This window comes from Indicator indicator, chromosome 1 (assembly GCF_027791375.1).
Source record: "Indicator indicator isolate 239-I01 chromosome 1, UM_Iind_1.1, whole genome shotgun sequence".
NCBI lineage: Eukaryota > Metazoa > Chordata > Aves > Piciformes > Indicatoridae > Indicator > Indicator indicator.
This window is the reverse complement of record NC_072010.1, coordinates 11,704,536-11,717,180: the sequence shown is the minus strand read 5'-3', so window position 1 is coordinate 11,717,180 and position 12,645 is coordinate 11,704,536. Positions and strand designations below refer to the sequence as shown.

General features: G+C 45.6%; 1 protein-coding gene across 1 annotated transcript; it reads left to right on the top strand.

Moving 5' to 3' along the window:
• Positions 1–4,821: 4,821 nt before the first annotated feature.
• VSTM5 (V-set and transmembrane domain containing 5) lies at positions 4,822–9,588 on the top strand. Its single transcript, XM_054390117.1, has 4 exons — positions 4,822–4,906; positions 7,429–7,758; positions 7,859–7,999; positions 9,545–9,588. The coding sequence occupies exons 1-4, from the start codon at positions 4,822–4,824 to the stop codon at positions 9,586–9,588; spliced, it is 600 nt and encodes a 199-aa protein (XP_054246092.1).
• Positions 9,589–12,645: the final 3,057 nt, after the last annotated feature.

Sequence of the window (12,645 nt, the reverse complement as noted above, 5' to 3'; positions counted from 1 at the left end):
TACAAGATTTAATTTTGCAGGACTTGAGTGTGTCTTCACATCTGATTGGTGCCATAGCTGGCAGAAGAAATGCAGCTAGTGTTTGTAGTCAATACTTCAATGTCTTAGGCACTATCTGCAGGCAGGTGCATTGAGTATGATGAGCTGGAAAAAGGAGGAAGGAAGACAGAGGAAAAACACTAACAAAGAGCTCAACAAATTGTAATGGTCATATAATACTACTGCGGTGCAAGCCTGCAATCACTGTCCCTGTGCTGGCTCTGCCTTGTGCTCTTGCCACATCATCTGGAAGGGATAAAGGCCACCTCAGAGACTCAAGAAATGGAGATTTTTTTTTTCTGTTTTGCTATAAAATTCCTAGGAAAAAAATAAAAATCAACTTCATGCTTTGTTTTCATGTCAAAAGAAAGCATTAGTAATGCACTCCCTGTAAACACAGAAGGAGGATTGAACATCTTGGATGAATTTTACAGCCACATAGCAAAAGCCTGTTTTATTTCTAATACTGAGTAGTGCCTCATGGGCAAATGAAATCACCTAGCTATCCTCACCCAAAGGTGTGCCTTCAGTACTTCCCATTTGATTAAAGTTATTTTCAAATGCCTCCCTTCTAATAAGCCTCAGTGCATCCTCAGATACACACTTCTGCATCTTTCAAGGTTGAATTTCATGTCATTCCATTTTTTTCTTGTATTTTCCTAACCTCCAAAACCACAGGGCAAAATCACAAGGAGAATGAGGCAGTCTAGATAGCTTAAAAAGAGGAGGAATGCTGACAGTCTAGGACTGCCCATGGCCTCTCCTCTTTCAGCTATTAATCGATTTGGGGTAAGAGAAGGGCTTTTTGTACTGTGCCTCTGCCAAAAAGAAAAATTAAAAAAAAAGAAAGAAATCACTGACAAAGTGCAGATTTGGCCAGTTTTGAATTCAGATGCTAAAAAAAGACTTTTTTTCTTCTTCTGTGGCTGAAAGGAATATTTTTAGACACCATCGCCTCCCAGTGAATGTTGCTTTCACTTCCAGAAGACCAGAATAAGGCAAGTCTGGACCACCAACTTATGTGAAAAAGGAGAGTCCAGCCTGATGTTACCTGATTTTCTTCTATACCTGTGTCTGGTGTACATTTCTGTTACCATTTCAGAAGCCTTCAGCTTCTTCCTCTGCCAGCTGTTTGCCAGCTGACCGCACTGACTAAAAGCATCTCAAGGCAGTGGTGAGCTGCAGCCCTCTGACCCTGCAGATGCAATGTTCTGCAGTTTCTGCTGGCATTTCTCTGCTGAGCTTTCTCCCATGGTTTCTCACAGGATGAAATTACCTCTAAAGTGCTATTGCAGGTCTGGAAGCTCTGTAAATTTTTAACTCTGGGGTATTTTTTCTTTTCTTCAGCAAAAGTTGAGTCCAAAAAGTCATAAAAGGAAAAGGGTGAAGAAAAAAACAGAGCAAAACAAAAAGAAACCCCTCCATATAAAGCATTTCAGACTATTCATGCAGCATATCAGAGAGCAAAAGGAGCTTTCTGGCTCCTATCTGGCTGTTGTTGCAGTTGTTAATGTGATTTTGTTACATTATTAATACACCAGGAAGAGAAATCAGGCCTTCCAGACAAACATGAGAGACTCAGATGACAAAGAGAAGAAAGGGAATTAAAAAATAAAAAAAGGAATAAGCAAAGGAAAAGAAAACTTAAAATACTGAGCATGTAGCAATAAAAATCTCTGTATGCCTACAGAATTGTAGGGATGGTGAGCCAGATCTTTTACAAAGCTTGTAAATCATTCCCAGGGCCTGTTAGTTTAAGGGCACTTAGTAATTAAACAAGGAAAAACTGATTTCTTACAGCCTGTACTATATTGCTTGATACGTTTGTGTTTCCTAGAACTGCTGTTTGACAAGCAGAAAGAAATCAAACCAGAAGAGCAGCATTAATGGACAAAATGTCTGTAACCCACAGCAGCATATCATTGGCCTCATTTGAATGTGGTTGGACAGGATTTCAATACAAACTTTGTTAGCAAAACGCATCATTAATATGTCACAGGACTAATATGTCTAGGATTAACACTGGAGTCTGGCTCTCCTGTAAAGTTACCCTGAGTTAGACACCAAATTAGCATCCCTGCAAAAGAGCCAGGCCAGGTACACCCATTGCTCCTGCTTGGCAGAAACAGGTCGACTGATGATGCCTTGCACTGTGATACTCAACCACTGAAGCCCGGGACCCATTACCAGCTTGTCCACAGCATCCTCTTCAAACACCATCCCAACAGTAGGACAGGTCTGCTGAAGTTCATTCCCCATTGCATTTGGGGTGCTGGGAGGTAGGGAGATGCTGGGGGGACTCAAAGAGGCCAAGCATAAAGGGTAAATTTGTTTACACTGGCTGCTAATCAATCATAGAATGCTTTGGGTTGGAAGCAACCTTTAAAAGTCATCTAGTCCATCAACCCAGCAGTGAGCAAGGACATCAGAGCCTTGTCCAACTTCCTCCTTATGCCTAGTCTGAGACTCCTCTCTTTGAATTTAAATCATTACCCCTTGTCCTGTCACAATAGGCCCTGCTAAAATGACTGTCCTCATAACCATTTATACAGCTGTCATCTGTACTCCTTGAAGTCAAGATGAGGCTACACCCCATGGTCCCCAACACCAGCCCCCATGGTGCAGTTCACCACAGCCTGACAGGCTGCTAGCTGGGAGCCTGCCCCCAAGAGTCCCCCTGCCCTCTGCTGCCCTGCCGACAGGCTCCCAACCTGCCTAAAGCACTCACCCATTGCTGCTCTTTCACACCCCACTGCTGTTTTGCTTAAGATAAACCTCCTCTCTTGCAGAAGGGTTGTTTGCAGGAGAAAGTGCTGCTTTGCAGTGGGCTTTCAGGAGAGAGGAACCAGCCGGCTTTCAGACAAACAAGGCTTACAAAAATCTGATGCAATGCTTTCATAACACCAGGCATTTTGTCATACCTGTAACTATTTCTTGAGGTGTAGTTTATACTAAAGCAAAAAGAAATTTAAAAAAGCCTCTAGACATTTAATAACCTTTCCTTTAAAAAGAAGGAATCTGACACTAATTATTGATGATGAAAACAAACTCTTGTTTCTTATCCCTGGACTGTACATTTGACCTATGCTGCAAAGCCAAAACTGCCAGTATTTGGGAAGAACTCCAGACCTGGATCTCAATTTCATGACTCACATCTGACTTTCTAATAGAGTGGATTAAATCAATGCAAAGTGTGTGATACATTTTAAATTACTCAAAGATCAATTAATTTTGTATGAGCCTTTGCCCCATATGTTGTGCTGCCAAAATAGGTCACTGGGCCAAGAGTTTAAATAAAGAAAAAGAGTTTAAAGAGTTTAAATAAGTGAAAGGGGGAAAATTACATAAATTTACATTACCATAAGACTTTCTTTAATGCTTTGAGGAATAAAACTACCATAAAGCAATGAGGCAGGAAGAAATTTTGCCACTGTGGATCTCAGATGCAATGTTGGCCTGTCACAGCAGAGGGGAATTAATGAAGCACAGGAGCAGCTCAGACAGGAGGAGTGGAAGGAAGCACTTTGTAGGATGCCTTTGCATTTGAAGTGCAATCATGCTTTCAGGAATTCCCAGCACCACAGCAGGCTTCAAAACTGATGTGAGATCAAATATTTTGGGCTACATATTTACTGACCTCTCCTCCTCCTGTGAAGCTTCAAGAAATGCACTACAAGTCAGGGAAACTGGAGATTTTATTGCATGCTAAATAAAAGATAAACCCTGGGCTTCACCCTCTCTTGCCAAGGCCTGACCCGAGTCCTAGGGAATCCCCCCTGAGGTATTCACAGAGGCTTCCACCTGCCTGCATGTGACAGTGTCACACTTGTTGAAAAGCCTGAGTGGGAGCTGGTCCCCCACAGCTGAACCCCAAGCAAGCCCAGCCCCTGCTCATTGTCTGCCCCCTGCCCAGCGCTGTGCTTCAGTCACTCAGACCCTGCAGGGCTCACTTGTCACCCTTGCAGACTTATCATTGCAGAGAAGCAGTAGATAATGAAACCTGCACTAGTCCACAGAGTGCAGTAAGAGACATGGTTGCCCAGAGGCAGACCCTGTCTGTCTCTCCTTGCCCTTTCCTCCCATCCATCCTGAGAAGCCTGTGCTTATCAGCAGACTTGGATACCTCTTTTTATCCACACCTTCTACGGTGGGAAGAGAAACGGGCTCATTTGCCAGCGTGGTCATCTGAGATGACTGGGGACACCGAGATCCCACTGCGCAGCCCCACAATCTCACCAGCAGCATCACCAAACTTCTGGGGGCAATAAAGTTCTTTTTAACATCCCGAGGGCAGATTTCCCTTGCGGCTGCCCGTTTCCTTAGCAATCACAGGCACACAAAAAGCATTCTTTGGCTAGTGTCCCCATCCCCTGGCTCGGTTCTTCCGCTCCGGCGAGGATCCGGGGTCACGGCTCGTTACCCTGCTGGGGAGCGGCAACGCTGGGCAGGGCTGCGCACTCCCTCCACCCCCACCCCGGCTGGCCATTAGCGCTCATTTCCTGGCTGGGGCGATGGCAGGCTGCCGGCCAGCGCCTTCTCTTCCCAGCCAATTGCATCTTCAGCCCCTATCGGAGGATCGCGAGCTGCGAAGCGTAGGAGAACCCGGGGCCGGTGCAGCGAGCACCGCGAGGGTGCTGAGACCAGCCCCAGAGCCACGGCAGGAGAGGGAGAAAGAGAGGAGACAGTAGTGAGAAAGAGCCTGGGGCGGGCGGCCTCGGGGTCAGGCCGCGCTGGCTGGCCCAGCCGCTTAAATGCAATCCCTGGGGCATCGGATTCGGTCTGATGAGACCGCTCCAGGGCTGCCGAGGACGAGGTGTTGTCGTGGGGACCGTCACCCTCTGCCTGGCCGCCGGGTGGGCTCTGCAAAGTAAGTGTCCACTTCTCCCATCCGCTTCCTCCCTCTGCCCTTTCTTGCTCCTCCCCGCGCTACCCGCGGCCAAGCCCCAGCGCCGACCTCTGCGCGGGGCAGTGCGGAGCAGGGAGCCTGGCCGTCCCTTCACCGGTTCCGGCTATTGTGGAAGGGATGGGAACAAGACATGCGGGCGATCACAGGCAGGCATCGCTGCTCCCTGCAGGCTGGAAATGGTCTTGGAAGGCTTGTCCCCGCCTCTGCTGCCCGGAGGACGCGGGGTAACGAAGCCCTGCCGGACGGGGACCGTCACCGCCGTTCCTCTGCATTGCCAGCAACTGAGGAGGAAAGAATCCCGGTTAACAAGCCCGAAAGGCTCGGTCACTCTGAGAAACGCGGCGGTGAAGAGGGAAGGTGGATTTCAACCCCGCACCCGATGCGGGGCGAGTTGGGAGGGTGCAGCACGCAGAGACCGGCCGGTGCCCTCCAAGCGAGAGCCAGAGAAGGCTGCAGGCCAGCCCCGCGCCCGGGGGCTGGGCTGGGCAAGTGCCACCAGTGGGTTTGGTTCGGACACGCCGCACCTCTCATTCATCAAGGTGACGACGAACTGGGACACCGAAGGGTGTCTCCAGACTTTTAGAGCTATGCCCCATTTTGGAGCTCCTGCGCGGAGGCTCCTCGCTGCCAGCCCTTTCCCACGTTGCCACAGCCGGGGCTGGTACAGAGTCGTGCTCCCACCTCTGATTCTCAGCCAGGCGAATGTTTTGGAACGCAGCAGTGTGCCAGGGACAGCACACACCACACCTGAGCGGCACCGGTACCCTCTTCTCGGTGCATGTTTTACTGGTTGTGCAAGCAGCAGAGCGCAGAGGCCCTGCGAGGGGCGCTAGGGTGGGTGTGATGTTTTCTCTTCAGGCCGATATGGCTCTGTTCGGATTGAACCGGTTCAGGTGATCTAAGGGGATGGTGTATTAAAAATGTTTTTGAATCGTTAGATACCACATTACTCTTATTTGTCTGTGGGTGCTGGACTGGGACAGAATGCGTTTGCAGGTAATTTAATGGAAGGATTTTATTTAATTCTTTACATTTACCTGCAATCTGATATTCAAAACAAAACCTCTATTACAACATAAATGGGTCACTGTGGTGAGACATTCAGGTCCTGTCTGGTCAGAAACAGTGCAAAAGGCCTTTAAATAAACACATGGAGCAGAAAACAATCAGAACAATTTGTAGGGATTACCAGAGGTTCCTGTCTGTTCTGTTTCTCTAGCTGGCGCAACCTGTATTTCACAGCTCTGGTTAGTGTCTCCTGCACACAGGCTGAGCAGAAGATCACAACTTAGCTGAGGACGCATGCACTGGGCTACCCAGAAAGCGTGGTGCAAGGTGACTGGGCAGCACCAGCATGACAAGATACCCATAAAGAGGGAATCCTAGAATTGTTATCTTGGGAAAAAAAAATGTAGATCCTATGTGATTGGGGGGAAAAAAAGCCCTCAATTTTGGGACTAGCATGGGAGAAAGCCCCTGGAATGTAACTGGCTTCAGGAGCTTCCTACCTTCCCTTGACCAGCAGAATTTCTAAATTCTCCTTACAGAACCCAAACAGACTGAAGTCAGCTTGTAATTAATTTACCCATCTCTTTCCATGTGTGGCTGCTTGGGGGTTTTGGCCAGAGGGAGGATCTTATTTCTTGTAAGGTTTTTAAAAATAATTTATTTCCCTTGGAGATTGTTTTTCTTTGCCTTTTAAAATCATTCTTCGCCCTGAAGACTGCAGAACCTCCAAGAGCATCCCCAGGGGTCCTGCTTTGCACTCCTTCGCTGTAGCCAAGGATCTTGTCCTCTCACCCCACCAGATTACAGACATGTACAGGTCAACATTATTTCTCAGTACTGCTCTTGCAGTCAGGCTGTTCCCACAGGATGAGAGGAGAATGGGTGAGCTGCTCCAATCCAAACCAGGAAAAGGCATTCGGCAATGAGGCTTACTCTGTGCTTTACCTGCCATTTTGTCTGGTTTGATTTTTGTGAGTAGATAACAGGATATCAGTCTCTAGCCAAGTGTCCCAAACAATCCCCTAACTGTAAAAAAGTAATGCCAACTGAAACTCAGATGTTTGGCATCCATTCAAATCTTCATGCAGAAATACCCCCATGCAAGCAAAATTATTGCAGTTAGACATTAAACTAAATGGTTAAGTCTAGTTTCACACTGTTGTGAACAGCTCCATAATCACATCAGCAGGAGCTAGGTTAGAATTTAAAAAAGGCTCTTCCAAACTCTCTCCTCTTAGGTACTGAAACACATGCAATTATTTGTCCTGTATGGTGGAAACATTTCTCCTGGCTATCATTGATTTAAAATGTGCATTTAGTCTTTCAATATGTACGTTCCTTTTATGGTCAGCAGAAAGAGAAACTCCAGAGCATAATCCATCCTCTCTTAAAACAGACCACTGAGAGGTCCCATCCTGCCCAGGACAGCTGGGGCAGCATAACCTCCACACTCTTCATCCTCTTTTGTATTTCAGCTCCTGGAGGAGTATCATTAGTCATCCCACAACACAACATCAATGCGACAGTGGCACAAAACATCCTCCTCTCCGTGGAATACTCTTGCAGAGGTGTTGCCACCATTGAGTGGAAGCATGTGTCGAGCTGGGGTACCACCAAGATTGTTGAGTGGAGAAGTGGGAATTATGTCAACATATCTACAGCCTACAAGGACAGAGTGACTACTTTTGAAAATGGCTCTATTCAGCTTCTGAACGTAGGCATGGGAGATGCTGGCTACTATTTTATCACTGTAACGGAGGAGTATGGGACCAACACCTATGGCACCATCATAGTCAACATTTATGGTACAAACTAGATGGGAGTTCTTGGCTTTACCCTATGTTTAAACATTCATCTGCTCATAATCAGTTTTATAATATTAATGTTCTTCTGTCCTCCCTGCAGAGATTATCTATGAAGATTTACATTTTGTAGCAGTTCTCTTTGCATTTCTTGCTGCAGTGTCTGCCGTTTTGATCTGCTTCATGTGGCTGTGTAATAAATCTCTGCATCTGTTTCAGAAGAAGAGAACACACAAACTAACAGGTATCTGTCTAAGAATGCAGTCAAGGTATAGGGTTTTCACATCTGAATTTTAAGCCTAAAATTCACTTTCGATATGAGCCATAAAGGTGTATGGCAAGGACAAGATGTTTCTCTGCTAAGAGAAACTAGACTGGAAAGTTCTCAGTTCAGTCATCCTTTTGAGCTTTTTAGTAGCTGAGGGAACTGAATAAGTAGTATGTAGTTGCAGAACAATCCACATAACATCTAGTTTATACATTGTACCTCAGAAACCATGAAGCACTTCACAACATTGCTAACTGCAAAACTTAGGGAGAAAAGTCCAGAGCTGCAATAATCCCCCGTCAGAGGGCAGGAGACAAATTGAAGAGCATCAGCAATGCTCTCAGGGTCTGTCAGAAGGGTGTCTTTTCGGGAAAAATATTCAAATAGGCCTTGGGGACTGGCCCCTATGTCACCTGTTGGAGGACTGCACCCCTCCCTCTCCTCTCAAACTACCCCTTTATACTATCCTCATGTTTGATCTAGTTGTGGACTTAAATGAACACTGACTAATATAAAACCCAGACTCCTACTATGTACCAAAGACACCAGTCATGAAAAGCAGATCAAGGGAGCACAAGTGCTACACTGAACAGAACATTCACGTACTAGAGAAGAAATTTCCCAGCCACAGCCAGGAATATTTGACCTAGGCAGCAAGACAAGGTGCCATGCCACAGGCCTGGGTTCAAGCTCGGGGCACATCCTTGGAAGTGTCTTGGAGGTTTCTTTTACTATTTCAAAACAATTCAGGTGTTTACCTCCCTTCTTTGTCAGTGTAGATCCACTAGTGGGTTTTTGTCCTATAGGCAGAAAGTCTGTCTGTAATAAGTGCTGTTTAAGTTGTTACAACAAGCAGTCTAAGTGTTTTACTAGACCCACTCAAGAATCCTAAGCCTTGCATCAACTCTGCAAAACCATATACAAGAAGAGATGATGTTGGCTGGAGCCATCTCTTCCTTTCTTCCACTTTACCTACAGCTCTAAGGGCTGCTGCTGTTTTCATAGTGCATACAATGCTCACAAGCTTCTGTAGCTACTGAAATTTTTCCTATCATGCCAGAATATACATGCTTTTGTTCTTCTAGTTGGAGCCAATCTTTCTTCAGAGTTGAATCAAATACAGTCATTTGGCAAAGTTCAGGAAAACCACAGTTCTGGAAATTGCTTTGTCATCTCCTAAAACATGGTCTGAAGCAGGGACCTAACTTCTGCCCCAATTCCACCTTAGAAGAGCCTTCTTCTCAGAAGTCATAGAGAGAGATATAAGGATATAAGTTCCTATAAGGACTTTGGGTTTCATAGTACCTTTAGTCTTGTATTAGAAGAAATCACTGTAAAGGTCAAGAGGGACTCTTAAGGCAGCTAAATATTTTAAAAATATATATTTAAAATTAACTGTAGATGAGTTAACTTGAGCTAATATTAAGTTCAAAGTGTCTCAGCTATTAACACAGCAACGTCTGTTTTGGAACACTGGCCTTCTAATCCATTTGCCAATCAATAATATCCTTTTATTTGCAGCAAACACAACTGAAGAGATTGAATTGGAAACCATTGAGTGTTAGTCAAGGACTGTATCATAACAAAAATAACAATTCTACCTCAGGAGAAAGAAAGCAAGAAGCCTAAAAGGTAAACATCCTGACTTGCAAACTAATTGAACATTAAATCAGCAGTATCTGATGGAGCTATTTTGACCTGGTTTTGCCTCTGCTAGCCAAGGTCAAAATGAAAATATGTGTGCTTCCATGCTGAGCATGAACACATTTTTGTGGCTAATTAATAAAATCTACAGCCCCTACCGCCCTTGAAAACAATGAACCAAGCAAGCAAGCCTGTAAGATCAGCCTGTAAAGGAAATGATCATGGTCTTGAAGTACACCTGTATTTTGGTTGCAGCAAGTTCGCTATTACAGAGCAGCCATTAGCATCCTTCAACACAATAAATTTAATGTCTAATTACAGTATTACATTAAAAAATTAATTGCAAGAATTGAATCCTGTTTATTGCACCTATGTTGCTACTTTTGGGAGTAAGAAATTTCCTGAAGCTCTGAAGACAAACTGTAATTCTTCATGAATCATAGAATTGTTTCAGCTGGAATAGACCTCTTAAGATGATGAAGTCCAACCATTGACCTAACACCACCATGGCCATTAAAACATGTCCCAAAGTGCTATATCTACACAGCTTCTGAACACCTCCAGCGACAGTGACTCCACCACATCCCTGGGCAGCCTATTCCAATGCCTGACCTCTCTTGCAGGAAAGATACTTTTCCTGATATCCTATCCAAACCACCCCGGCACAATTTCAGGCATTTCTCATAGATCCATAGAATGGTTTGGGTTGGAAGAGACCTTAAAGATCATATAGCTCCAACCCCCCTGCCATGGACAGGGACACTCTCCACTAGAGCAGGTTGCTCAAAGCCCCATCCATCCTGGCCATCTAATTTCTTCTTGTTCTATTGCTTGATACTAGGGAGAAAAGACCAACCCCCACCTCACTCCAACCCCCTTTCAGGTAGTTGTAGAGAGCAACGTGGACTCCCCTTAGCCTCCTCTTCTCCAGACTAAACAACCCCAGTTCCTTCAGATGCTCCCTCTAAGACTTGTGCTCCACATCCTTCACCAGATCTGTTAGCCTTCCTTGGACATGCTCCAACAACTCAATGTCCTTCTTGTAGGGAGGGGCCCAAAACTGAACTCGGCAGCCTCAACAGTGCCAAGTACAGGGGCACGATCACTTCTCTAGTCCCACTGGCCACACTATTCCTGATACAGGATGCTGCTAGGCACCTTTCCAGCCACTGTTCCCCAAGCCTTTTGTGTTGCATGGGATTGTTGTGACCCAAGTGCAGGATCCAGCACTTGGCTTTGTTAAACCTCATACAACAGCCCATCAATCTAGCCTATCCAGGTCCCTCAGCAGGTTCCTACCCCGAGGCCCATCAACATTCCCACCCAATTTAGTGTTGTCTGCAAACTTACTGACAATGCACTCGATCCCCTCATTCAGATCACTGGTGAAGACATTAAAGAGATCTGGCCCCAGTACTGAGCCCCTGTGAACACCACTTGTGACTGGTCACCAACTGGCTTTAACTCCATTCATCACCACTGCTTGGGCTCAGCCATCCAGTCATTTTTTTTAACCCATCCAGGCCACGAGCAGCCAGTTTCTCCAAGAGGATGCTGTAGAAGACAGTGTCCAATGCTTTACTAAAGGCCATATGAACAACATCCACAGCCTCTCCCTCACCACTACACAGATCACTTGGTCATAAAATTGACTGAAAGAATGCCAAGCTGGTCAAAGTTCCCCTGCTTAATGTTTCCAGTTGTTTACTCTGCCCCAGGATATCAATGCACATTTTATGACATTACCTGAGAAGGTTATTAAACAAGGAACCACGCACAGGCACTGAAGAGGGTGCTGTATATAATGGCTAGAGGGTCTCCTTGCACCATTGGGGTGGTAAAACACTGATCAGTTTCGTTGTGAAAGATCTGACTCCTTTGCAAACAGCCCATTGACTGTCTGAGAGGAGAAGTTAAAACAGCATTACTTTGAAATGTAGTAATTATAAATACTGAAATTGCTCTTGTTGAGACACCACCTTTCCTATGTTGTAAAACATGAAGTGATCTGACTAATGTTTTCTTCAATCTGCATATTGCACCTACATTCTCCACCTGCAGGGTGAGATAACATTCACTTTTCTGAGCTGGGAATTACTAACCAAGATTCAGGTTATCCTGTTCTGCTTTTGTAACAAGAGTAATTTTGCAGTGTGAAGTACAATATCAAAATTTAAGAGACCGTGGACTAATCTGTGTCTGCAGGTTGTCACATAGCCAAACTGCTGCTACTGGCTCTCTTACATCTCAGCTCCTGTTTTTACAGGACAGGCTGACAGAGCTTCCCCTCTGGTCAGGGATTCCAATACTCAGGTGCAGAGATGCTATGGGTTAGATTTGGAAAAACAGAATCTCTCACCAACTGCCTAATGGTGCAGGTAGATGCCAAACAGGCTTTTCCCAAAGCGTCCTGTGCACACTACCTTTAGAAAGTCATCCCTGGATTGAACTGGCCCTTTGTATTACAAAGTAGTAGGAAATAACCACTTAAAATTCTTCGGTTTAAGAGGCACCGTAAGACCAGTAAGAATTTTCCAACTAGCATAGTTCATAGATTCATACAATGGTTTGGGTTGGAGAGACTTTAAAGATCATCTAGCTCCAACCCCCCTGCCATGGGCAGGGACACCTTCCACTATATCAGATTGTTCAAGGCCTTATCCAACCTGGCCTTGAACACCTCCAGGAGGGGGCATCCACTACCTCCCTTAGCAACTTGCTCCAGTGTCTCACCACCTTTACTGTAAAGAATTTCTTCCTAGTATTTAGTCTAAATCTGCCCTCCTCAACCTTAAGTAGATGCCCTCTCACCCTGTCACAACAAGCCCTTTTAAAAAGTCCCTTCCCAGCTTTCTTCGAGGTACTGAAGGCCTCCATGGAGCTTTCTCTCCTCCAGGCTGAACAGCCACAATGCTCTCAGCCTGTCCCCGTAGGGAGGTGATCCAGCCCTCTGATCACCTTCGTGGTCCTCCTCTGGA

What these genes read in the sequence shown, in the direction of transcription:
- VSTM5 (XM_054390117.1), top strand. Translation starts at nt 4,822, where the DNA reads ATGAGACCGCTCCAGGGCTGCCGAGGACGAGGTGTTGTCGTGGGGACC. An exon ending in CGCCGGGTGGGCTCTGCAAA is followed by an intron (nt 4,907 to 7,428) that starts GTAAGTGTCCAC and finishes TTTGTATTTCAG; the next exon opens with CTCCTGGAGGAGTATCATTA. An exon ending in CATCATAGTCAACATTTATG is followed by an intron (nt 7,759 to 7,858) that starts GTACAAACTAGA and finishes TCCTCCCTGCAG; the next exon opens with AGATTATCTATGAAGATTTA.